Source organism: Phaeoacremonium minimum (genome assembly GCF_000392275.1).
Source record: "Phaeoacremonium minimum UCRPA7 unplaced genomic scaffold PA7_03_scaffold_504, whole genome shotgun sequence".
In the NCBI taxonomy this organism is placed as follows: domain Eukaryota; kingdom Fungi; phylum Ascomycota; class Sordariomycetes; order Togniniales; family Togniniaceae; genus Phaeoacremonium; species Phaeoacremonium minimum.
In genome coordinates, this window is record NW_006921406.1 from 93,360 (window position 1) to 118,849 (window position 25,490).

A 25,490-nucleotide genomic window follows, 5' to 3' on the forward strand; every position below is an offset into this window, starting at 1 on the left:
ATATAGTATATAATTTATAATTTAGAAAGAAGATTAGGATATTATCTAAATATATTATATAAAAGGTATCTAATAGCTTTTATAGTATTAGATATATATAGTTTTAGAAAATAGCTAAAGTATTGATAAGTCTAAAAGATATAACTAAATATTTAAATTAACTATATTTAATATAAAAAATAATCTTTTATTTATCATCTTCTTTTATCTAAATATGATAGTAAATGTTTTTAATATTAATTTTAATAAAGTATTAAGACTTTGACACTTAATTTAGAATCTTTGATATTAAGAGTAGAAGATAGCGATTCTTTACTAATATCTTATTAAGACCTTGATAGTCTATATATAATTATAAACTATTATTTTTTTTAAATATAAAAAGGATAGATACTTTAGCTAGACTTTTTGAAGGCTAGATTTATCTAGCTTTAAAGTTTTTATTTAGATATTTATATAGCTTTTCTAACTTTTGATAAGATAAAGGGTAGATAAGGCTATAGAATAGTTCCTTCCTTTTAATTAAGTTAATAAAGTAGTCTATAGCCTTAAAGTAAGGTAAAATCTTAGCATTTTTAAGTATAAAAATAACTTGATACTCTTAAAACTTAGATAATAAGATAATACTTCCTTTATATTTTACCTTTTTTTTGTCAAATAAGAGTAGGCTCTTAGGTATTTAGATGATAGTATAAACGAAGACTATATTCTGATTTTCTTAAGTGAATTTCTAACGATTTTATATTTAAAAGATAGTAAGTATAGTCTCAAACTACCACTATTTTTGATAAAGGCTTAAATAAATATAATTGTTTACTAAAGTAGTTATAGAAAGTAAGATAGAGCTTTCTTTTAGTTTAAAGTCTTTATCAATAGTTATATAAGAGTATATAAATGTTTGTTAGATTCTTTTACTATCTATCGTCTTTATAAGGACTTTTTATACCTTATAAGTTGATATTATTATATTGTTTATAGCTTAAATTATAAGTATAAATATAATATTTTATTATAAGCTTATTTATCTTATAAATTTATAACTTACTAAATCTATCTTTATATAATTATCTAAGTTAGTATAAATGCTAATCAGACTATAATCTAAGACTTAAATAAGTATATAAAATTGATTTATAGTTTTTACGATTGATAATAATATTAAAGGAGTAGAGAGTCTTTTAACGTTTGATAGTTTCTTTAGCTTTTACTACTATAACCTTACTATTTAGTCGTCTCTACTATATTCGTCTACTAAAGATAGTAGTTTATAATATAATCTTTACCTTTATATTGATAGTAGGTAAAAGCCTTTTCCTTAGTTTTTAGAAGGTTTTTAGGCTTTAGAGGCTTTATGTTTGATATTCTTTAGCTGAAAGGGTAATAATATAGGTTATTGGCTTTATCATTATATTAGTAAGGATATAGTATCCTACTATCTAAAATTTGGTAGGATTTAAGTAGTTTTTTATTTGACTTTTTGAAAAACTTCTATTTTTAGCCTTATTCTACTAACAATTTTTAGTATCTAGTCGTTAAAGAAACTATTTCCTTACGATTGATAGAAAGTTAAGGCAAATTAAGCTTAATATAATTCTTTAACTTAGATAATAATTTAATAAAAAAGCTTAAAGTATAGGTTTTTTCTATAGTATAAAAGAACTACTTTTTTAGTAAGTCTAGATAGTTATAAAAACTAGCTAAAGACTATCTTAAACGTTAAACTATAGCTTTTAAATCTTTTATAATATTATTTTCTTGATTTTTAACTTTCTTAATAAGGTATTTAGTTTATTTTATAAATTTTAGCTAGCTAGTTTTATATTTATACTATAGATTATTTATTTGTTTATTAAAAAATTGGTTTTATTTTACTTATTTTTTAATATTTATATAATCTAAAATGATAAAGATTTTATCTTTATCTTTTTAATATTTATTTAAAGTTATATTATAAGTTTTTTATAAATTATATAATCAATAATCTTATTATTGATAAAAGATAGATATTTATAAACTTATAAGGTTTTTTATATAGATATTATCTTAGTTATTATTATCGTTAGAATCGATATAACTATGATAGCATTATACTATAGGGTCGATATATATTCTAGAGGCTTAAGTCACTTTCTACTATAGATACTACTTTCGCTTCTATATCTTATATAAGGCTTCTAATTCCTAGATATAAGCTTAAGCTATTATAAAGAGAGTTTATACTTATTTGCTTAAAAGATCCTTTATAGATAATATTAGAGGAATGATAGAAGTATTGGTTGCTTCCGTCTCTTATTATAATATAGCCAAATCAATAGTATTCTCCTAAGGAATAGAGGCTATAGTTAAGATGTTTCGTTATCCAGCCATTCTAACCTAGATAGCCTAAAGAGAAGATTCAGAATTATAATAAGATTTCCTTTATAAGAAGGTTAGGTAGGTTAAGATGGATGAAAGTAGATACTCTATTGATGGTAAGACTGAATCTTATAGAGTAGTAAAACTCTATACTTGCTAAGGAGGTTATATAGCTCATATGTCGTCTAGGTGGCGGTGGTGGCTGGGCAGGGTGGCCAGCCATATCGGGGTGCCGAATGGCCCCACTTTACAATATTATCGTCAATGTCTAAGTATCATGATGGAAATATCGATCATTGATTAGCTATAAATAGTCTTTATATAGATAGTGTGATTCTGTAGACTCTCTAGGATTATCTGAGGTGGGATTAGGAGGGTATATTGCTTTATTATCAGCCTTTGAACTTTTATAGAGTTTACCCTACGTTTTGAGATATTCGGGCCGTCTAGTATAGAATCGGCATCTTCTTATGGATCTTTATCTAGAATATAGAGTGGTTATAAGAAGGTTCTAAAGAGTTTTTAGACTTTCTTAGGTTTGAATTTAAAGATAAGTTAGTGTAACTTATTCTAACAACGATGATGATATAGTATTATATGCATTTGACTTAATATAAGTCGTCTTTAGAGATTTATTCAGTATCTTAGTAGTTTGACTTACAATTTGATCAAGTAGATAACAATATAGCTATAAATTATTCAAGAAGCTTCTCGACCAAAACCCTCGCTAAGTATAAAGAACCGCTATATCTATAACACTCTTAAGTGATATCAATAGTACTGTCTCAGCAACATTCACCTCTACTGTAGGACTTCTCCCTTTCGAATCGCTGAATATATCTATCCTCACTCAAGGCTCGTTTGTTAGCTAGACAAAGAGAGCGACCATCTTCAAGAATGCTCCCCACCCCAAAGATACTAGACTATTATATAACTTCATACTAAGCGAGGATCACCAATTGATTTTATTAAGCTGGAGCATCTTGAAGGCTCTGCCTCCCCCTGGCGGTTACCCTGCTCTTATGGACGTAAAGTCTACTAATCCATAGGGTTCGAACGCTTTATGGGCGATCGAGTCCGCGTGGAAAGACTCAATTATTTTTCGAAGAGAAGATCAGCACGGCTCAGGGTCTGAGTCCTCTAGTCGATTATCTATGAAAACTTGAGCTAAACCGACGGTACAACAATCTGTCAAGTCACACCCGAATCGCACAAGGGAATTGTATTGCGATTCTGGGGTTATAAACCTGCCCCTACTTTCATACAGCTCTTTGTACACAGATCAGAATATTAGACAGTATTCAGCATGAAGTTTATGATTCTCAACCCTTCAACAAATGATCCTAACAGGAAAGTGGAGTACTTCTGGATTTGGCAAATTAGATCATAGAAATTGATCAAGAGCTTACAGCGTTCGATCCCCACAGCCAACCTAGCACGCGACAGGATGAGATCATCAATAAGAAGACTCACTAAGCAAGATAATAGTCTCTAGAATGTTGTACAGAATCTCAGTTATACTGCTAAACAAGTTCAAGCTTATGGAGCCTGGAATCGATGTGTGGGGAACAGCGACTGACATTGCCTCTCGCATTCACCCGGTGGAGACGGTTCACGAAACTTGTTCCCGTGCAATGAGGACGAAGAGGAGAAGATGTTGGATTACGCTGAGATGATGGAATGAAAGCGGGCTGGATGCCCGTACAATAGTGAATTCGCGACCAACGCTGGCTAGTCTGGCGACAAAGACTTGTTGAACAGGCACCGGCATGTAGTGTATCATGTCCTAGAAGTAGTGATAGCAACATTCTGTCATTCTGAGCTCTGAATTCTGATGTTTGTGTTTTGTCGGTGACAATTCTCTCAGGACTGCACACTAAGATTCTGTCGTCTTCAAGATACTAAAGGCTTGGAAATCAACTCCCCTGAAAAGACTTCTATAACCGTACAGAAGGAAAGGAGAACGAAACACAAAGCGGCTGCATTCAAAGGCTGCACGTCTCTTGATACGTCTAGCTATTCCAAGTTTTCGTTCCAGACTTCGCCTTCCATTCGTCCATCACACCATTGTAGTCGGCCGGTGCATACGCTTGAGTCAGCTCCTTGTAAAGGCTGGGCTTGCGATGACTCTTGATACCAAGATCCTTCAGCAGCATATCAGTGTAGGGGATGCCTTCGAAGACAAGATCCGGAAGGCTGGCACCGTAGCCGCATGGATACCGCCACTTGCCCCATTGAGTATGCAACATAATTTCCTGAGTGATCTCCTCCTGTGTCTTCGCTTCACGCTCAAGCTTGCCATCCATGAACGCCGATATCCAGATGCCCTGGGCAGTGGCGCAGATAGCTGTGCTGACTGATGAGATCATGCCGGCGAAGGCGATGTTCCGCTTTTTAAGCTGGCCTGGAGGGACCATGAAGCGGTAATATCGCAGCGGCTCGGCCGGCCTGCGCTGGAATCGTAGCTGAGGCTGATCCTTGAGGATGGGAAAGTCCTCAAGGATTCGCCCGTCAAACTCTCTGTTGAGTTTTGTCTGAAGCTCCTCCGAAAACGGAAGCCCAAGAGCTTGTTCGTCTAGCCCGGCAAACTTGAGGGTGGACTCCTTCTTCCATCCTGTGGAGCATACAATGGCGTCGGCCTTGATTGACTGCCCGCTCTCGAGCACAACTATTCCCGCTTCTAAGTGGTCGACATTCTCAATGTGGACCCGGATCTTCCCGGCGCGTACCATATCGAAAAGACTGGTATTGTAGTTGTAAATGCTTAGACCACTGCCAATCCAGAAGACAGAGTTCCAGGGCTTCAGTTTGCTGAGCTCTGGATGGTTGTCATACTTATGCTCTTGAAGTATGTCATTGCCTATTAAGCTCCAGAAGCCCCGAGTCAATGCACACCCAATGAACGTCTTGTTCAGGAACCGACGAACAGCGCCGTACCCGTCCTCGGCACCCCAAGGGCAGGGGCTAAACCACGACATGAAGCGGACGTTGAGAATTGTGTCAGTCCGATGCTTCAGAGGGGTAACTTTACGTGGTGCAATCCACACTGGCCCGGTGCTCTCGGGCTTGATGATCAGATCGACCTCTGCCCCGCCTTCGACCATTGCGTAGGCGACATCGTAGGCTGATTTCGCGCCACCCACTACGACGACGTTCTTCAATCCCTCAAGCTCTGGTGCCCGTGTGCAGAAGTCTTTGGCATGGAAGAGCGGCTTTCCAAAACTGTCGCTCCCTTTGTAGTCAGGCATGTTAGGCGTCGACGTCAAGCCCGTCGCCAGAATAAGCCTGGCGGTTTCGACCTGACGCTGGCCCTGAGGCGACTCTACCGTCAGTCTCCATCCTGAAGTCGTGGGCTCGACTAGTTGAACTGTCGTCTGGAATTGCAAGCGCTCGTGTATGCGGTATGCACGAGAGAAGTCAGTGAGATAGCGGTGTAGAACCGCACCAGGGATGTGCCCTTCGGCCTTGACACCGTAGACCTCTTCACTCATTGGAAAGTCCGGGAATTCGTAGCTGCCGACCATGTTGTTGGACTTCAGGCCCGGGTACAGTCGGTGCTCTGACCATGTTCCACCGACACTCTCGTTGGACTCGAATACGACGATCTTCTCACTGGGGTGAGTCTCGAGGTACGCCCTGGCAGCACCCAGCCCAAACCACCCTATGAAGCCACATTCAGGACATTTCGGCAGGTTATGAACATAAACAGCAACACTTACCCGATCCCACCACTACCATATCATATGCCTCAGACATTGTGCGCTGTTCTTTGGGGATGAGCACTACGAGTGTCGATATCTGTGATCGATTGTGTGGACTCGACGAGTCAGACAAGAGGGAGTAAGAGATCTCCCAGATTGAGACGCAGACCTTTCAGGACCACCAGAACGACCGGAACGAGAGGTTATAACATAGGGTAGCCCATCCAGGAGTCATTATCTCGTAACCAGCTTGGCACCGTATCTCTAGCGGCTCGTTCCCCTGTCCTAGTCCGACTGATAAGCGGTCTCTCATTCAGATTGATGGACTATTTCTAATTGGCATTCTGCTTGATGCATATGGCCAGGTGGCTAGGGTCTGCGGGGAGGAGCTTGAGCAGCTTCTGTAGAGAGGCTGTAGTTCGAAGATGTGTGTGGTCCGAAGGGTCGGAAAGCTTCGGTGATGCTATCCTTAGCCTCCGTTGGCCGGAAGGTGGAGCCTACCCCTTTCCGTAGTGCGCCGTGAAAAGAGGGCCGGGGGGGGGGGGGGGGGGGGCCTATCACCTCTGGGCACCTTTCCAAGTTTTCATGAACAGGGTTTCAGATTTTGATCCTGGAGAAACTAAGATGTGTGAGAACTAGGATGTGTGCCCATGTGTAACAATTGAAATCAAACTAATCATAAACAGACAAGCAAAGTTCACGGTTCTTCTCACTTGGATTTATGTGCACTTGATTATAACCCATCAATAAAATACACCTATGTAGGTAAATTGTGATAAATGCACTGATACTTTTGTAATGATCTCTGCTCATACTATGTACATCATTCTTCGTGGCTAATGACACCATCAATGGTGCCTGCATGAAGACCGCCCGTGATAGGAATATCGGTCGCCGTGGTGTGTCTGGCAGCGTCGCTTAGGAGGTAGATAATGGCTCCAGTCAGGTCATTCTGCGTGCTGAGTCGCTGCAATGGGGGTGCGAGCCACATTTGATCTCCTTCTCGCTTGCTCTTTGCAGCGCGCACGTTCCTTGTCATCTCAGAGTCTACGAAGCCCGGCGATATGGTGTTGACGCGGATCTTGTGCTTGGCTAGTTCCACGGCCAGGGCTCTCGACAGCATGAGTATGCCGCCTTTGGAAGCGTTGTAAGCCGCCATCCTATATCCCGGAAGGCCAATGTGCGAGGATTGTGAGGCGATCAGGACGAAGCTACCTCCGGTGCCTTGCTTGATGATCTGTTTGGCGACTAATTGCACGATGAAAAACGTTCCGCGGACCTGGTGATCCAGTCAGCGTGACTTGCATTTGTGGTAAATAGATTTGCGCTACTCACATTGATCTCCTGGATCCGCGTGAACTCATCCCAGGTTTGATCAACAAATGGCTTGTCAATAGCAATGCCTGCTGCCGGAACACATCCATCAATGGTTCCTAGTGAAGCAAGTGCAGCCTCGAAACCCTTAATCAGACTGTCTTGCTTGGTAACGTCTGTCTGAATATAAAAAGTTTTGACCCCAAATCGCGATCCAAGTGTGTAAAATTCTGCGGTAGGTTTGTCCTGTACGTCGAGAACTGCGACATTGCCGCCCATTTCGCTGATTGCACGAGTTGCTGCAAAGCCAATACCCTGCGCTCCCCCGGTGACAATGTAGTTCCTTTCCCGCAGCTCGAACATGGGCCGCACATTGTCAAGTTTGTCTGCCATTTTGTTTTCTTATGGAGCGGCGATGGGGAGATGTCGTTAACTTTCAGCCTGTATTGGGCGCCTGTTTGTGACGATATTGTGAAGGTTCAACGGTGTATGTTATACTGGATGCAACAAGCTTGAGATATTTGACAACAAGGCCTTGACCTGCGTACAATCGTTACTATTCTTAGTTCCTCGGAGCAAACGGAGACCTGCGCTATATATACGGGGGTTTGGTCCCACCTTCCGTATGCCGGAAGCGCCGCGAGTCAACCAGGCGCCACAGCGAGATCTGAATATTTACATAAGTGCCACACAGCTTAACCTACACTTACACCGAGATTCAATAAAGCTCTACCGCTTGATATGAATTATGACTTGTTCTTCTTGATCAATTAGACTTATTTGTACGGCTCAGCTTTCAACATCATGTTCAACGACATTACAAAGCCACCGCCGCCTATGCCGGTCTCTTGTTTTCAGCCGCTTGGGCTTGGTATATCTATTCTACCTCCTCTCACAAGGCGTGGACATGGCCCTGGACTCATTTTGCTTGTTCCCGACGCGGACGAGCAGATGAAGATCGCCGAGGGAGTGCCGTCTCACCTTGTCAAGTGGGCCGAGGAGGGCTACACCGTGGTGGAGATCCAAATCCAGGCTATCAAAGACGGTGGAGCTACCAACGCACTCTCGATTGCACTTAAGGCTTTGTGGTCTGACGAAAGGTGTCAGCCTGAGGAGAGAATTGGAATAGTTGGTATGACAGTTTCACGCTGTACATATCTGCTGCCCCTTCTGTGCTTGGGGCCTCTCTCACCGATTTTAAGGCTTCACATGAATTTTGCTTATCATTTATTTTGTATGAATAAATTGCTGATTACTCTTCATAGCCTATGATCCGGAAGCTTGGGTTCAAGCCGCGAAGGCCGTGGCCGTGATTCCTAGCGTCGCAGGAGTAGTGATATATGCAGATGCTGCGCAGGAGACATCTTTGCCTGTCGTGCCGGCGCCTACGATCTATCATCTTGCTGGAAAATCTAGCGGCAGACCAGTGAAATCAGATGCTCTGACAGTATACTACTATGAGAGCGTTGAATCTTACAAGTTTGCCATTCCCTTCCAAAGTGCTTTCAACTACACAACTGAAGCCATTTCCCACACGCGTAGTCTCTCTCATCTCAAGCCACGCATGCTTGGTCCGTATTTTGATCTCGAGTTAATTTGGGATGAGCATACCTATTATGAGTTCTCCGATCGCTCAGTCGAACATACTATGAGCACCATGGTTCAGGAACCATACGTGAATCATACTCCTGTCGTATGTTTCCCATTCGCCTGCTTTGCCCCTGGTTGTTTGTTTATCAATATTAATTCTTCCCACTGCAGCTAACTGGTGGTGTTGGCCGTGGAGCGCTAACCAACTTCTATCGATCCAATTTCATCTTCAACAATTCCGCTGATACCACTCTTGAGCTTGTGAGTCGGTCGATAGCCATCGATAGGATCATTGATGAGTTCATTCTCAAGTGTACACACGATCTAGAAATTGACTGGCTGTAAGCTTTCTCTCCTGACACTATCGCCTATTCAGTACTGAGTAAATGGAATCAGCATCCCTGGGATACCTCCAACTGGACTAAAGTTGGAGGTGCCGTTCACTGCAGTCGTCAATATCCGAGGAGACCGTCTGTACCACGAACATATCTCCTGGGATCAGGGCACGGTACTGAGGCAACTCGGCCTTCTACCCGAGTACCTGCCATTCCCTCACCCCCTCCCTAATGGCAAGACCCCGGCTCTGGGCAACCATTTCGAGTACCGCGTGCCCGTGACGGGCACTGCTAGTGCTTCCAAGTTGAGAGATAGGGGTTCGGAGCCGTCGAATGAGATGTTACAGTTCAAAATCCGCGAAGTTCCAGTGACGCAGCCAGCTGGTCCTCGGAGTTACACAACTGCCATTCAAATATAGGAGCAGTTTACGCTCTGCTGTTTGGTTTCGTACAAGCTATAGATCTCGGTCGAAACAAGAATCGCCGAAATATTCTGTGGAGGTGGAACTTGTCTCCCTACTGCTTCACTACCCACTTTCGTGTATCATGCTAGACAGGCATCCTACAACCCATGTAACGTACCCAGTATATAATGAGCTAGATCTCACCCAACTTTAGCTGTTGATCAGTCAGTCAACTCACGCCAATCGACCTGAAGCCATTGTGTTATTGTGTGTGGTCCATAGGTACTGCTGTATTTTCTCATCGACAAAATCTATGGGTGATAGCTACGGAACTACAAAACATTTACCAATCATGCGAGTCGATGACGGGTGATAGGAAGTCATGTGACGTTTTGGGTACCAGTCTTGGGATAACAAAGGACACCCATTATCGGCAGGATCAGGCTTCCTTTCGTTAGATTACAGATCAAGGATTCGTAAATGTTTACAACACAATCGTCAACCTTAAGCAATCGCAACTCTGATGCTTCCGATATTGAATTGAACAATTGCCATCTACTTATTTCTAATCCTCGTGATCTACGCTCGCCACCTTGCCGACTTGCAATGTACCAAACTATTTTCAGTGATATCCTGGCAAGCAAGTGCTGGAGGTAAGAATCGCCCATCTACTAACACGGTTATGATATAACTAACAGTTTATTGCCTAGTGACTATCATAGTCAGTTAGTATCAAGCTACTATTTGTTGCAAAGTGGGCGATTATTACCTCCAGCGCTTGGCAAGGTTGACAATATTGAAAAGAGGACGGCATCTATTGAGTTGGGAACCAGGGGCTTGCCCCTGTCAGTGTCAGATAACCCTCGCCATCGTTTGAGCCCCCACAGCCAACATTTGCTGTGGCTGCTCTATTAGAGGCAATCTGCGATACTTAGCGCTGTCCCATTGCTGTGGGCGGACCGCGCACGGTTGTGTTCGGAAGCTTTCCGAGCCCTTTTCCGATCGATCTGCCGGTTACGTATGTACATGTAAGTACGCATCACTGACTCGAGCTGAGAATTGGGCGAACCAGCTTCTTTTGATTTCCAGTAGTCTCAACAAATCGCGCGAAGCAGTGAGATAGCGAGTAATAGATATTACCATACCTACAATACCTACCCTGCAATACCTACAATACATCAATGCAATACTACCTGGTCAATTGGAATAAGATGCTGATTATCAGAGCTCTACCTCCTGCAGGCTGGCAGGCTGGCCAGATCCGTTCTTCCCGCTGTCTGACCTTTATCGTTCGCTCCAAAGTTCTCCGCGCCATCGACTATGCACGCTCTAAGAAATAGCCCAGCATTAGATAGCCTGCCCAAGCTCCATTAGTCACTAATTCCTAGCCTTGATCAACGCCTCCGCTTTGCGTATCAGGTGGCGTCCATTCCCGAATCTCGAATTGGATTGACACATATTACTGTGTGAAGTGTGAAGTGGGGGACTTCTTTCAACCACACGACCAACTTCCTTGTGTGAAACCCTGAGAGCGTCATACCGTTGGTCGCTGCGTCACAGTCGGCCATTACATGTTCACTGTCCTTTGAGAAGCGCGCCATATTGAACCACAGCCAAACCACCCGGTTGCTTTGCCAGCGGTGAACCTAGACGTGAAAACATTGGGGGGAGGGATCTCTCCATCCCAGGCTACCACAATCTGTCCAGGATTGTGTTGCCAAATCGACGATTGCTGCCATTGATTGAGGCATCCCCAAGTATGAGCGAAACACAAGCGACGCGCGGGATCAAGCGCTCTGCCCCCAATTCAGACACCGATGCCGGAAAGCGGAGGGTTCCCTATGTCGTCCGCGCCTGTGACGCCTGCAGAAAGCGTAAAGGGAGATGTTGCGGGAGCCAGCCATGCGAATATTGCGCAGGCCGCAACCAGCCTTGCCACTTCTCGCCGCTCCCTAGCGAATGGCGATCCAGCGTGATGAATCCCCAGCCTAGCCAGGTGCGTGAAGTAGCGCGTCCGCCTCCCTCAGGGTGGCTATCCGAGTAAGTTGCTTTGTCCAGCCCTGGCTTCCCATCTTTGCCTTGGAAACTAACACCACCCGCCAGAGCATTCGGGTCCCTCGAGACGCTTGTGGGCAATTTGCAGGGCCAGATCACCAGTCTCGAGGCCCAAATGAAGCAGATTAAGGGTCGGCACGGTGTGGGCAGCCCACTCTCCCCAGCATCCGATAGCAATACACTTGTTGGAACCCAAAGAAGTGAGATATCTTCTCGCATAGGGTCCGCTGCAGCCAATGGGCTGTCCAATCCTTGTGATGCGTCGCCGACGGACCAAAGTAATGAGAGCATAGCCGTCTCGGTATTGGGGAATAAATTCTATGGTCCCACAAGCCCTGACTTTGGCTTGAACATAGCACAGCTGAAAATGCGCAAAGGAGACTACCCGGAGCCAAGTCTAAACAGTGGACACCTTGCGAGTATAGATGATCACCAGAATGACGATACAGAGGCCAACAACAGTGTCGAGCCGGAGAGAGGAGCAGGGTCGCATTATCGGGCGGTGAACCCTTCAGTATTTGAAAAGCTGCTACAGTTTCGGAATTCTTTTAGCGCTTGGGAAGCGATTCATGCATTACTTGTATATCAAGAAGTGGTGGGAATGTACCATCAAATTCTGGATATAGACTTGCTTATAATACAGGTCAAGCAGTGGTACACCTGGCCAAACAAACAGTATCCTATAGGGCTTACCTCCCTGGACGAGCATAACATGCTTGCTGTCAACCTTGCCATAGCTATCTCACTCTGTATAGAGTCTACCGCCTCTGGATCTAACCAGAACAAGCTAAGAGATAGGATATATGCTGGTTGTCAGGAGCTTATTAAGTTGAAGATTATGGAGGAAAGTGTTGATATGAAGAATGCAGTAATTCTGCTTCTTGTAGTAAGTAGAATTCTTCTTAGCCAGACTTTAAGCATTAAAATAGCGACTAACATTCTTAGGGATTCTATAGCTTTTATAAAGACGCAATGCGACATGCCTGGCGAATGTGCGGGCTGGCTGGTCGCGTGCTGATGGAGCTTGGTCTACATAAACAAGATGTGGCTCGGCAAGTCTTAAGCATGGATCATCAATGGGTCGAGTATACCACTCTAGCCACAAGCATCGTCGTCTTGGATCGCCAGTGGAGTGCGGCGATAGGACTTCCAAACAACTTCTCAAATACCGACTTTGAGCTGGAGCTTGAATCATTAGTATGTGCCAATTCCCTACAATAAACTTAATAGAGGTGTATCTAATGAGCAAACGTTCAGGCCAGGGACCCTTATCTCAAGGCAATGATCTCTTTTGTTTATATAAGCGATAAGTTTAGCGAACCAAGCTCAAGGGTTATTAATGGGGATAGATATGAGGATGACGATGAATTCGAGACTATGAATTTCCAGATCGAGCAGTGGCGGAAAAAGGCAGTTGGTGGCTACAACTTTCAGCAAGTTCGTATCGATCAGTCAGCCTCCAATTTCCCTCCGGCGTGGGCTATTCTCATTCATCTTCGAGCAAATGCCATAAGGGCCATGTTACTCCGACCATTCTTCTTCTCCAACACATCTACTGCAAGCCACAGGAGTATACGTCCCGGCCTCGACATCATCACAGAGACTATCGACACGCTTTCTATTCTAGATAGGAAGACGGATATCTATCGTACACATCATCCCTGCTTCCAGCATCTCCTAGCCACATCCTGTGAGCTCATGTTTCTCATTATTGCATACGTGGAACAGAACCGAACCAGTCTCTTGGGTATTCTATCTAACAACTTTGCTCAATCTATCTGTCAGAATCATAGGAAAGCATACACCCTTGCGAATACATATAGCAAGTCTTCACTAGCATCCGGGAGGCTATGCAAACGCTTGAGGCGAATGGAGCAGCTGCTAAGCGAAGCGGGACTTTTACACAACGATGATTTGAGCCCCAACAAAAGTGAACCAACAAGCGCCAACAGGATTGAGCACCCGAGCATACTCGGGAGAACAACTCCAACAGCAAGATATCTACCAGCGGATCCCAGCGAATCTCCCCCAGCATCTAGATCCGCCGAGTTCGAGCACGAGTTTTCGTTCGTAGCGGATTCTAACTCCACGCCAGACTCTCTTCTGGGGACAGGAGAGCTGAACATAGACTGGACGATCCCGCTGTCAGACGAATGGGGTTTCAACAGTCCCAGTGGCCTCTTTTGGGGGATATGATGCCCTCGATACTTACTGCACGTAAGAATGGGGCAATTGATGAATCTTGTATATTTCGATCTAGCCAAGAAGCTGGAAGAAAGCTGTAAATCGAGTTTCTTGTATTAAAGGACATCATGATTGCCACCAAAATTAGGGGGTTGATTATGATACGAGACTTTTTGAAAAGTCATGACTATGCAGATGGGATCTTTGCTTTTGCGAAAAAATAATTGCTGCTCACCCCCGATATCTGTTTGACGCGGAGAGCGCGATGTGTACCACCAATAATCAACTTCTCCCAAACCTGCAGCATTAAACATCTCGAACATCTAATCCTTGGTAAAGCCAAGATGTGTAATAGTATGAATTACAGGGACTTGCGCGCCTTTGGCTAAGAAGGAGAGTCCTCAGAGTCCTGAATAATACCTCTTGTTGTCATAATCACTGAACCAAAAATCGGGTTGCTTGAAGACGGTCTTGGTCTCACTTACGGCATGAGCTGAGCTATCGCTGCCGATAGCTCAGGGCATGTTGACAGCAAGGAACTTTGTTTCTTGTAAGGCCACTAACGCAGTCTGGTTGATTGGTGCTGAGCCTGACCTTGTAATAGGTAGACTGGAATCAGTAACTCGTCAACAATGAAACCGGAAGTGTACTCGTAGCCTCGTCGAGTGTCAATAGGATGTTTTCCAATGACCCCGGGGGTCTTGTCACGTTAGGTAGACGGGCTTGAATCTCATAACCCAGTAGCCTTTAGCAAAAGAAGATGTTTTCAGGTCGGCCAGCTTCTACCCACCTTGAAGAACATCCATAGATAGGCATCTTTGGAGGCCTGCTGAGATTGGTGTGTCATCCTGCGCCACTAAAGCCCTCGCCTCCCTGGCTGTGCTGAGCTCTGCGATGCATGGCATTGCATGCTCACGCTGGCCGCCTAAACAGGACACAACTGCGCAGACATGATTTATTGAGAGACAATGTGCATCTCCAGTGCCGTGACGGAACATACTTCTTCGGCACAATGGCTTTCTTGCCTTTTCTGCTTCTGTAAAGTCCAACGCGTATTTGGAGAGGCTCTCGTCCTCTTGGGGAACCACGGACTTGTACGCCATCAACCACCACAAGACGCTCCGTCTTTATCCTTTTGTGGACATGGCTGAGATTTTAGCTGTGATTGGCGGCGCCGCTGCAGCTTTTCAGCTTGTCCAGACCACCGCCGAGGTCCGGGTGAGAATGACACGGGCACTGAAAGATCCCTAGAACGCGCCGAAGAGACTAGCCACGCTTCTCGGTGACATAAACGAATCTACAACGCGCCTCGACCATCTGTGTAACAGGATATTGTAACCAGGATCCAAGGCATTCTATCATCTCGATCATTCACAACTCATTCGCCTCACTCTCTCTGCTAATACACTACGCACTGCACTGGATGACGTCCGCTCATCCCGCACCTCCCCCCAAAGCCGCAAGACGGAAACTTGCCCTCGCAATATTTGGAATGCCATTATGTCACGACACAAGATCAAAGACAAGATTTTCGAGAAATTGAAGAGGCTGGAGATACTCAACATGGACCTAAGTCGAAAGCTGGAAATCTTGATGTTTGAAAGCCAAGTTCTCACAAACGAACGTCTGGCGGAAAATCATGCCCTGCTCAGCCATGCGCTCTCGTATAACCAGGTTTCGATTACATCACTGTCAATAGAGATCAGGAGGATCAATGAGGCAATTCGCCAACCCCGGACACTGGAAATTCAGATCTTGGGAAGCACCGACCGTTCTTCCGATCTTGGAATTCTACGAGGAATATTACCCTCCTCCCTTGACAATGATGGCTCCAGGGCAAGGAGCAATCTGGACCCAGTCTACAAAACCCCAGTTCCGGGTCCCGAAATCAATATTCATGGTCTACGTCAGAATAAGAGTTCACGGCAGGACTACTGCTTTCCTTCGAGTCACAATGAGGAAATGCATTCCGTTCTACGACCGCAGAACTGGCCTTCGTACGACAGCCTAGACATTTTAGTCTTTCACATTCGTTCTTTCTACACAACTGTGCATTTCGATGAGTCGCTCCTCGTACAAAGAACGCAGTTCTGGAAGGATACAAGTTATAGCATCTACCTGTTGAAAGTATCCGACCAGACACGCGCGCTTGATCTTTTGCAGAATTCCACCATAGACAGCGACCAAACATTTGCTCAGACTGCCGCAACCATCCTAATCGAGCTTCTCGGGACTCTCTCCCCTGTGAATACCACCGTCTGTCGCTTCATCCGCCCAAGCATTCTTCGTTCTATCAGTGCGTCGGCAGACAAGACTCTTCCTCGCGGCCACCCAGTCCCGCTCGTCATAAACAAGCTGGAAGACGAGCAGCAGCAGGTCGATCGGTCGCTACAAGCCCTGGACCTGGTCTGCGAATGCCTGCGGCAGACTCTCGGTCCTGCCCATGAGCTCACTCTCCTCGCGACCTCCCGCCTGATAAGCCTGTTACGACGCAGCAGATACTACGCCGAGGCGTTGCGCATGTCGAGAGATGCCATTGACGCCGTCACGACCGCACTGGGACCTACCCGCCCCAGAGGCGCCAAACATCCAGATACCTGGAGCACGGACTCATCGACATGAATGACTTGGCCGGCGCTCTGGACGTGTGCTTTGAGATTGTGGGTCAGCGGCCTGAAAAGGGGTTGCTGATGGATCTTCCCGATCCGCTACACCGTGACGAATGTGCCGTCTGGACAATGGAGGATATTGCGAAGATATGCCAGCATTGTGGACGTCAAGGCCAGGCTGTGGCATGGCTGAAGCAAGCCGGATCGAGTGGCGTGGCAGTCTGGGGTGAGACCGCGCAGCTTGGGCATATTCGGGACAAATTGGCTGGTTTGGTTGAGGGTACGAAATAGTTCAGGCTATCGACTAAGTGAAGTTCGTGATACATCATGGGATACATGATAGCCCGGATGGAATACACCATGATTGATATAGCTTGTGAGATAAGCAAAATAGGAAATATAGGAGGATGATTTGCAATCGGCTCGCCTTCAGAGAATCATCTACTCCTTATTAACACCCCCCACCCCCCCTCCGGGGACGCAGGCTTCCAAGAGGCTCACCCGCCGCCCGCTGCCCTCATCCTCCGTAACTACGTAGATCAAAATCCCGGGCCACACAGCAACGTCGCATACAAAAATTCTGAGCCAATATGCAATAGTCTAGGTTGCGTTCGTTGTGCATACCTAGGTAGGCTAGAATTGCCTCAGATTCATTGCTGTCATCCTGCAAGCATCAATAATCAACCGAGAGCGATACGCCAGCTGTGAGCTTGGACACTACGCGCGCGGGGGCAACTCGGAAATCACCCAGGCAGCTCTGATGAAGGCCTGAACCCCAGCCAAGCGGCCTTAGAGATGGCGCTCTGCGATCTGTGTCGGAATGTGACGATCGACGAGGTGAGGAACCGCGAAGCCGATCACCACCCAAGCCTCAATGGCCTGCGCGACTCTGCCGCGCCGCCAGCGGCTGCAGGATGTGCGATCTCTTTTGGACGGCCATCCGAGCCCAGGTCCACGACAAACGGGATCACTTCATCAGAGAACTATCAATCTAACCAAAGTAGGTTCACTGCTTAACCTGTCGCGCGGGCCAGCCCTATTCCCGTCCATTTCCAGCTAACAGTCTATTCTATATAAGACCTGCTCTCCATTTCTCTGTTAGATCTTACAAATACAATAAACAACGTTTCTTCAATGCCCACGACCGCCGCTCTTCTTAACTTTGTAAGTCTATTCCCTCAGAGAGCATCTTCTCATTCGACCAGATCAATTCATAAAGCGAAGCAAGAGGGAAAAGAGAAAGGGGGGGAAAATAGAGAAAAAAACGGGAAAAGACTGAGCAAAAGAAACTAAAATAAAATATTGGACTTGACTGAGCCTTATGATGAGGAGTCTTTTGCCGTCAAGCACATAATCCCATAGTCTCTCGCTCACACTGTCTTTCTTTCCAAAGGGTGAGCTTGTCGATGATATGCAGAGTTGCAATGGAGTCCGGGCCCCAGACACCTGACGCAACAGCGGCCGCTCGTTCCAGCCATTGTACGCTGCCCGCCACATTGCCCTAGAGCTGATATATCTCCGCGATGTCTTCCATAGAATACACAGCGATCCCATCTCCATAGCATGGTGCTTCCTCGCCCATCCCTACGTCATTCGACACCTCCCTGACAACAGCTGCGCAGGAGTACATGAGCGCACGCCAGAGGCCGTTCTCCGACCGCGTGGCCATGTAGACGTGAGCTAGGTCTGCTGCCGCTCTGCGCGCCTTGTCAGACTGAGCTCCGAGCCGAAACCGGTTCAACTCGGCGGCCGCGGCCGCTTTCTCCAATGCCCCATCGAGGTCTCCATTGCGACGGAGCACGGCGACCAGCGAGCGATAAACGACAGACACGTCAGATGGATCAAGGCTAGATCGTAGGTCCAACATGCACTCCAGAGCCCGGATGGACATGTCAGCAGAGTCCTGGTCGTGCAGGAGCTCCTGGCAGATGATGGCCATCGGGTGATTGACGCCCATGGTTCGGCAGGCCTCCTTGTGGAACAGCTTGAGAAGAACAAGACGCACGGAAGAGCATGGTCGCATGCTTATGGGAAGATGGTCGAAAACAGTGAGGTGATGAACTTGAGGGGATTTGCGCACATCACTGACGCCGCGCGGCTGCCGACTTGGCCCAGCACGCGGAAGGGCGAGCAGGAGGTCCGTGGGGACGAGGCTGCAATCTTCAAAAAATAGATACTGTTGGCCATGTCGTCCCAACAAGCGAGTGATGCTGAAACTTCTCGTTGCATCGGAGGTTGTGGCGCGGCGCCATGCCAGCCCTGCCAAGGCTCCAAGGAGTCGCGCAGGCTGCGCAGCAGCTTCTCGGGACTGAGGCTTCCAGGATGAGGGAGCAAATCACGACACGGGCTACAAGAGAGGGCCTTTCTGCTCGAATCTCGAGGTCTATTAAGCCATGTCTTGGTGTGGTCTGCAGCCTGTGCTGGCTGTGATGGACCTTGGCGGGTTGCGTCCGTGCCGGAGGTTCTCCATGAAGTAGATTCTGTAGCAATTTTCTGGATCTGTTGGCTTCACCAAAGAGCTCACAGGTGACACGGAGTCTTCCTGGGGCGGTCTAGAGAATCTGGCAGCCCCATGGCCCCTGCCTTGGAGCTGCTTCGAGCTCATTGACGGACGTTGCATGTGTCGCTGCAACCGAGAGGTCTTCCTCATCTCCTCGCCACTCATGTTTCCACCCCGTAACTGGCTCTCAAGGCTGTCGGGCCGCTGGAGGATCTCCAGCTTCTTGGAGCTCTTCATGTTCTTCGAGACGCCCTAGGCCTTGAACCCTCTCTGGTACATCCGTCTCCTGCCCTACCTGTGTCAGCATTTCCGACGTGACAGAAGGGTGATGGGAGGAGGTTGGGAGAGATAAAGAGAGCCGAGAACGTACGTCGCGACGAATCCATGGTGGCAACTCATGATCTCTATCACATTTGCCAGCATTTTGGTCGCAAAAAGCCCGGTGATGGCTTCTCGGTGGACAGCCCACGCATCGTCTGGCGGACCGGCCTTGACGATATGATCCTCGTCGAACCACTCCATAGGACAGCGTAGTAAGCAATTGATTACCTTAGGTGCCTACACAGTACCTAGGTAGGTAGTTAGGTAGTTAGTTGGCTCTACTATGTAGAAGACTCACTAACTACTACCTGGCCGGGTATATAACTGTGGAGCCACTACTTCGTATGGAGGGAAGGAGGCCCTCAATCCTGGGGGCGGCTGATTATCAATTGCTTGAACACGTTACATTCTCAACCTTAAGGCTCTTCATAATGCTCACTTGTCCCCTCTCTTCGCCTGTGCGCGTGGCTGTGTACATGCTGCGCAGTGCAGGCTGTTTGTACATGCAGACATCAAGTTTAGGACTCTTTATCCGGGCGTTCAATAGAGGGACGGGGCCATACACGATGAAGACTAATCAAGGACTAAGCCAAAGTTAGTTAAATTGGGTTGCGATGAGGCCCTAAAACCGGCTAGCGGTGCTGACTAAGAAGTCGCTTGAGTTTCGTCTCAGGATACCAGACGAATACGGAAAAGATTCGAGATGGTAGCAATCAACAAAGACACTAACAGAATAGTCCATGTTCTGACAAGCATATGAGCCGTAAGCAAACGTAGACAACTTCGCCTTGCCTACTAACACCGCGCCAAGACCAAGAAGTCGTTCAATAGCTGGAGCGGTCTTGTTCGCAGGGGTGTCATAGACTCGAGCATAGGCACGAGAGCCTCCAGTAGTCACCAGTCCCTTCACAGGCATAAGATCCTTCAAGCCAAACCTCAGTCCGGCAAGAGGATACTTTTCGGTGTCCATCAGCGAGTAGTACAACTTATAGGGTATAGGAATAAGCGGTGAGTACTGAACGGTGTTCCAAATGTTAACAGTAGAGAAGGAGCCGTCGTCATTTTCGGTTACGCCGTTGTAAAAGGCCTCTTGGTAATCCGAGAATAGGCCATAGACTTTTCGAAGAGCGATTTTGCCATCCTTGGTAAGCTTCGCAACATATGGCCCGGGAGCTGTAGTCGTGGGTGTTGTGAGGATGGACGGATGAGGACACAGCTTATATCACAACAACTTGGGCACTGGTCACAAACACCGTAAAAGGAATGAAGGATTCGTCCTCTACCAAGTCGTGCAAAAGTGATGATTGATATTCAGCCACGGGCGCCGACTTGTCCGTTGATGGAACATAGTAAGTACCAGTCCAGAAATCTTCGGTGTTCACAGAATAGCTCGGAATACCAGTGAGTGAAAAACTCAAGGAGCCATCATCTCCAGATGATATTGAGTCAAGAGTAGAAGGCAATGCATGAACTGCGCATACTGCCAACAAATTGAGCCCTAAGGAGCTCAAAAGCGACCAACGTACCATGCTCGCTTAATTACAGTGGTGCATATGCAGGAACAGCGAGTTTCGACATTATTTAATTCCAGGGTCGAGAATACTTCTCCCGCCACTTTATGTAGCTGTTCCCCTCAGCAGCGGACCTCGGGGCGGTCAAGAGTTCTATGTGAGAGATATCTGGAGTCAACTAACTTGATGGGAAGCCGAGCTCGGTCATCCATAGCTCCCGACTATGCATGCCATTGTCGGCTGTAGTCTAGTTGAATGACACTAGTCGAGTATAAAGGCCGCTTCACTAGACCCTTCTAGCTGTAGTCGTGAACACTATAGCATTGGCAGGCTGGTTCCTACAGGCTACTCATAAGTTGGTAGTCTAGAAGATAAGGGTGGATATCAATAGTCTCTATTGCGTCGGTACGGGATCCGACTTCAGAGAAGCAGATAAGAACATCTGGAAGAGATGAAAGCACGTCGCTTATCGGAAGGCTTGCGATAGCCGTGCGCTTGCGGCACTCGGAATATGTATAACATGGCTGGCAAAGAGTATTGATCTTAAGGAGTTGAAACTGCTATTTCTTTACATAGGTTTATCAAGACCAAAGATTTACAGTCTACCACAAACATACGATCGAGGCATATGTCTCATCGACTCAACCCCCCGTCTCCTATCTTATACACCGTGAACAGTGCTAGCCGAGGACCGGCAATGACAAACGCCCTATGAATGCCCCCTTCAACACGAAGAAACATCCCCAGTCAGTCCGTGGACGACGTGGAGTAAAAACACCGGTGGCTCCTTGAGTGCCTGTATTACAACATGTAAAGACCGTTAAGTATGTGTCGAAAATGCCCCAAGAATGCGCCTCCCGTTCCAAAGAATGAAAATACTCCATATATCGCGCGATTCTATGCAAAAGTCATGGATATCTCTTTTTCCTTGCCAAAATCATCGTCGTCCGGGTCCGCCCATGGATCAGCAAGTGCAATATTCGGCACCGTCTGCGATGTCTTCATCTCCGGCCGGACCGGAGCCGCCGGCGAGGCAGATCTGTAATAGTTGGTCTCGCTCTTCTGCAATGGCTTTCCATGCGCATCATCCTCAAATGACGTGTCAAACGTCATCTGAATGCCGTCGTTGTCGTCTCTATGTTTCGACTCAAAGCCGTGGTTGTTATTCTCGAAAGTCTGCGTGGTAGGGATCGTAGGCGTCCTTTCTCCTGACAATCTGTACTCGTGTGATGGCCGATAAGGCACAGCATCGGTCGTCTTAGTCTCCCGCAACGAGTCTCGCGGATTGACAGGAGGCGGATAAGCAGGACTAGGACTTGGACTCGGAATCTTCATTGGCGGTAATGTAGACTGCAGTTCTTTGACCTGCAATTGGTCCTTGGCAAGCTCAGCTCGGATAGCATCGATGTCGAAGAGCACACCATGGTTGTTTCCATTCTGGTCTTCCGTCCTCGAAGGCCCATTTGGATCTTTGTTCCCCTTCTGCTCTTCGTAGACCTCCCACTCTGCTTTATCCGTCTTCTTTTTCCGGCTGAAGAAGCCACCGAAAGCTCCCTTCTTAGGTTTGCCCTCCTTTTCTAATTCTTTGCGGGCGCCTTCGATCTCATTGATGAGCTCTCTCTGTCTCTGATTATGGTTCTCCGGATCCGGGTCCTCGATTTCCGTGAACTCATCGCTCTCGACCATCCAACCACATTCACGCATCAGGCGTGGCATGGCTGTACGGTAGTCCATGTGGCCCACAACGTGTTCCGTCACGTCCATGTTCTCTACATCTTGAATACCTTCAATTGGGGCCAAGCCGGCGACACGTCGAATGCCGCCATTGGTAAGACGGAACAGATAACCCAAAATCCAATCGTTCCGGTTATAGCCATTCACAAAGCGACCGGCAACGACGGTTCTAGCGCGCAGCCACTCGTCTTGTTTGACCACGACTGGAGATCCAAACATGTAAACGTTCTGGACAAGCCCCAAGGCTCCTTTCTTAGCGAGCTCGAGGAGACAGGAGAAGATGACCCGAGAACCAAGAGAGTACCCGACAAGTGTTACCGGTCTAGTACCAAGGTTTCTGTCAATAAGAGAGTCGGCAAGAATCTGTCCTGCTGACGTCGCACGATCTAGAGACACAGCCCAAGGGTTATCAATGAGATATGAGAGCTTTGTCAAAACAACGGGCAATTGAAGGGCGGCCATCAGACTGATGAGAATGGTGCTGCCGAGGACTTGTTGAAGTCCTTGTGTAAGAGCCTATAAATCCATTAGCATTTAATGAAGGTAAATATAGTGTACCAGGCTGACCTCAGTTGCTAGGATGTTGATGGTGTCACCCATACTGGTCAACATCTCCGGCTCCCACAAAACAGAGTAAATATCTCCCATCATGGGATCGACGGTACTAAATGGCAGACGAATATCATCGACCTTGCCCGTCATCCACCCAGCAACAGTGACGATGAGGTTAACTCGCTTGTTATTGTGAAGCGGTCTATACTCGAATGTCTTCACGGCACCTGTTCTTCGGTTGGCAGCTCGGCCACCAATGATACTACCCGAAGCGACAGCACTAGAGGTAATGATAGCTGCACCGCCGGCACCAGCTAGAAAACTACCTGTACCTGTGACACCGATAGTGGTGAAACCAGCTGCAAGACCGGCACCGATGACAGGGGCCAGCAATCCGGCTGAAAGGCCGATGACCAGGCCTCCTCCAACGGTGGCCAGACCCATCATGACGTAGCGTCTCTTCAGCGCCATCTTACGACGGTTCTCCTTGTGCTCATCCTCATTCCAATTCTCCTTCTCGGCCTCTTGTTGCATCTCGAGAGCATCAGTGACTTTCTTCTCGAACTTGCAGATATCCAGCCAGGGGATCTCTAGGCTCTTGCCCACTCTTTCCAAGAGCACTCGAGATCTGGCATCGTAGACAGAATCTGCGATCAGCACAAGGAATAGATCACAAAGCACCGTCCATCGCAGATCAATGTCAATCTTCTCACTCGTAGGCAATTGACTCGGCGTGCGTACATCCGGCAATTCCTCGCCCTCATGAGTCTCGTATGGCGGAGGAGGTGAGGCAACAGCTTCATCGTCTAGGGACAAACGAGGGGAGGAGAGCGACAGATTGTTGCTGGACAAGGAGGAAGAGCTGCGTGGGCCGTCCGCCATGGGGTTCTTGACTCGAGAATTGGCCATCAGCAGAGGTGTCAAGTCCTGTGGCATGACGCCGTGTTCGCTCAATTGCTCGATCATGACCTGCTCCGCGGCACTGATGTCCATGTGTGAATAGAGGCGGATCATCATCTTCTGCGCCCACATCTTCATCGACTCCGAGGCCAGGTTTACAATTTTCTTGGTGCTCTTTGGGAGTTTTTCTGAGTCAATGCTCTCGGCCTCCTTGACCATGACGGACAGTTCGAGCCGTGTTAGGCCGACATAAGCTATCCGTTGGCCTTCCGTCAGGAGGTCTTTAGTCGCTTGCATTTGAGATACAGCATCTCGTTGCTCCTCGTCCATCATACTCGTAGATTTCGGGTCTTTGAACAAATAACTGGTGTTCTCGTCCATGCTTGTCGCTGATTCGGCGTCATCGTCCATGATCACACGAGTATACCCCTTCCCAGCACCACCCAAGCCGGCATAGCCATACTTCTCGTCTTCGGCATCGTCATGTTCCCTTGCAATCAGACGATTGTCATCGTCATATATGTCGTACGGCGCATAGGCAGGCATGGTTTGCCATTCAACGTCGTCCTCACCGTGCTTCTCCTCCTTTTTGGTAGTAAGCTGCTGATGCGAGAATTCGCCCATGCCATTGGTATCAACGGTGCTGGCTAGGCTGATATCCCGCTTGTGATCCGGGCCCTTCTTTTCGGTTTCCGTTGTCTTAAAGTACTTCACTTCCTCTTTCTTGTCTTGAGACTCTACATCCTCTTTCCCAGTGGACTTTGCATCTGAACCTGCATTATCACCATCCTTCTTCTTCAGCTGTGGCGGCACCGGCGTCTTCGGACCATCCTCCGCACCAGCATCCCCCTCAGGTATAGACTTTGGCACCGCATCCTTGTGTTCGTCCTCGCCATCGCTCTCGCTGTTCGAATCAAGCGGCTTGTCGAGGTTCTTCCGGCTCGCGACGCTCGACGCCCTCGACCTCGTCGACCCGGCATTACTGCTCTTCCTCGCCCCGTTCACGCCGCCCTTGTTGGAAGTCTTGCTCGCGCTCCTGCTCCGCAGGCCAATCTTCTTCGCAATAGACGACGAGGCGTCGGCATCGGCATGCTCGGCCTGCTCGTACCGCACCTCGGGGGCCGTCCGTATGGGCAGGCCGAAGTCGTCGAGCTCGGGCACGTCGACGGCCATCTTGCTGGTAGCTGGTGGGGCCGTGGCAGGCGCGGATGGCCCATTGGGCTTCTTTCCTGTCTGTTGCTGCTGCTGCTGCTCTTTTGTTGCTGCTGGCGAGGGCGATGGCGATGGCGAGGGCATCTCCCTGGGCTTTTCTTCCTCGACTGCCGGTTCCGGCGGCGCCGTGGGCTCGTCGTCCTTGCCCGCCATCGTCAGATCGTCTGGGGTATGTGCCGTGTCGAGGGCATAAGACAGATGTGCGGGCAGGAC

The 25,490-nt window shown here is 47.4% G+C and overlaps 5 protein-coding genes across 5 annotated transcripts; 1 reads left to right on the forward strand and 4 right to left on the reverse strand.

Moving 5' to 3' along the window:
- Positions 1–4,367: 4,367 nt before the first annotated feature.
- On the reverse strand, positions 4,368–6,111 carry UCRPA7_7203 (putative flavin-binding monooxygenase-like protein; the record flags this gene model as incomplete). The annotated part of the gene is made up of 2 exons (XM_007919737.1): positions 4,368–6,016; positions 6,075–6,111. 2 exons carry the CDS (start codon positions 6,109–6,111, stop codon positions 4,368–4,370), a joined length of 1,686 nt encoding a protein of 561 aa, XP_007917928.1.
- Positions 6,112–6,879: 768 nt separating this feature from the next.
- UCRPA7_7204 (putative short-chain dehydrogenase reductase sdr protein) lies at positions 6,880–7,649 on the reverse strand (the record flags this gene model as incomplete). The annotated part of the gene is made up of 2 exons (XM_007919738.1): positions 6,880–7,335; positions 7,392–7,649. The coding sequence occupies 2 exons, from the start codon at positions 7,647–7,649 to the stop codon at positions 6,880–6,882; spliced, it is 714 nt and encodes a 237-aa protein (XP_007917929.1).
- A 558-nt stretch (positions 7,650–8,207) lies between these two features.
- UCRPA7_7205 (putative lea domain protein) lies at positions 8,208–9,714 on the forward strand (the record flags this gene model as incomplete). Its single annotated transcript, XM_007919739.1, has 4 exons — positions 8,208–8,502; positions 8,636–9,063; positions 9,132–9,301; positions 9,357–9,714. 4 exons carry the CDS (start codon positions 8,208–8,210, stop codon positions 9,712–9,714), a joined length of 1,251 nt encoding a protein of 416 aa, XP_007917930.1.
- An 8,334-nt stretch (positions 9,715–18,048) lies between these two features.
- Positions 18,049–18,570, reverse strand: UCRPA7_7206 (hypothetical protein; the record flags this gene model as incomplete). Its single annotated transcript, XM_007919740.1, has 1 exon — positions 18,049–18,570. One exon carries the CDS (start codon positions 18,568–18,570, stop codon positions 18,049–18,051), a length of 522 nt encoding a protein of 173 aa, XP_007917931.1.
- A 3,206-nt stretch (positions 18,571–21,776) lies between these two features.
- On the reverse strand, positions 21,777–25,238 carry UCRPA7_7207 (putative duf726 domain protein; the record flags this gene model as incomplete). The annotated part of the gene is made up of 2 exons (XM_007919741.1): positions 21,777–23,129; positions 23,181–25,238. 2 exons carry the CDS (start codon positions 25,236–25,238, stop codon positions 21,777–21,779), a joined length of 3,411 nt encoding a protein of 1,136 aa, XP_007917932.1.
- Positions 25,239–25,490: the final 252 nt, after the last annotated feature.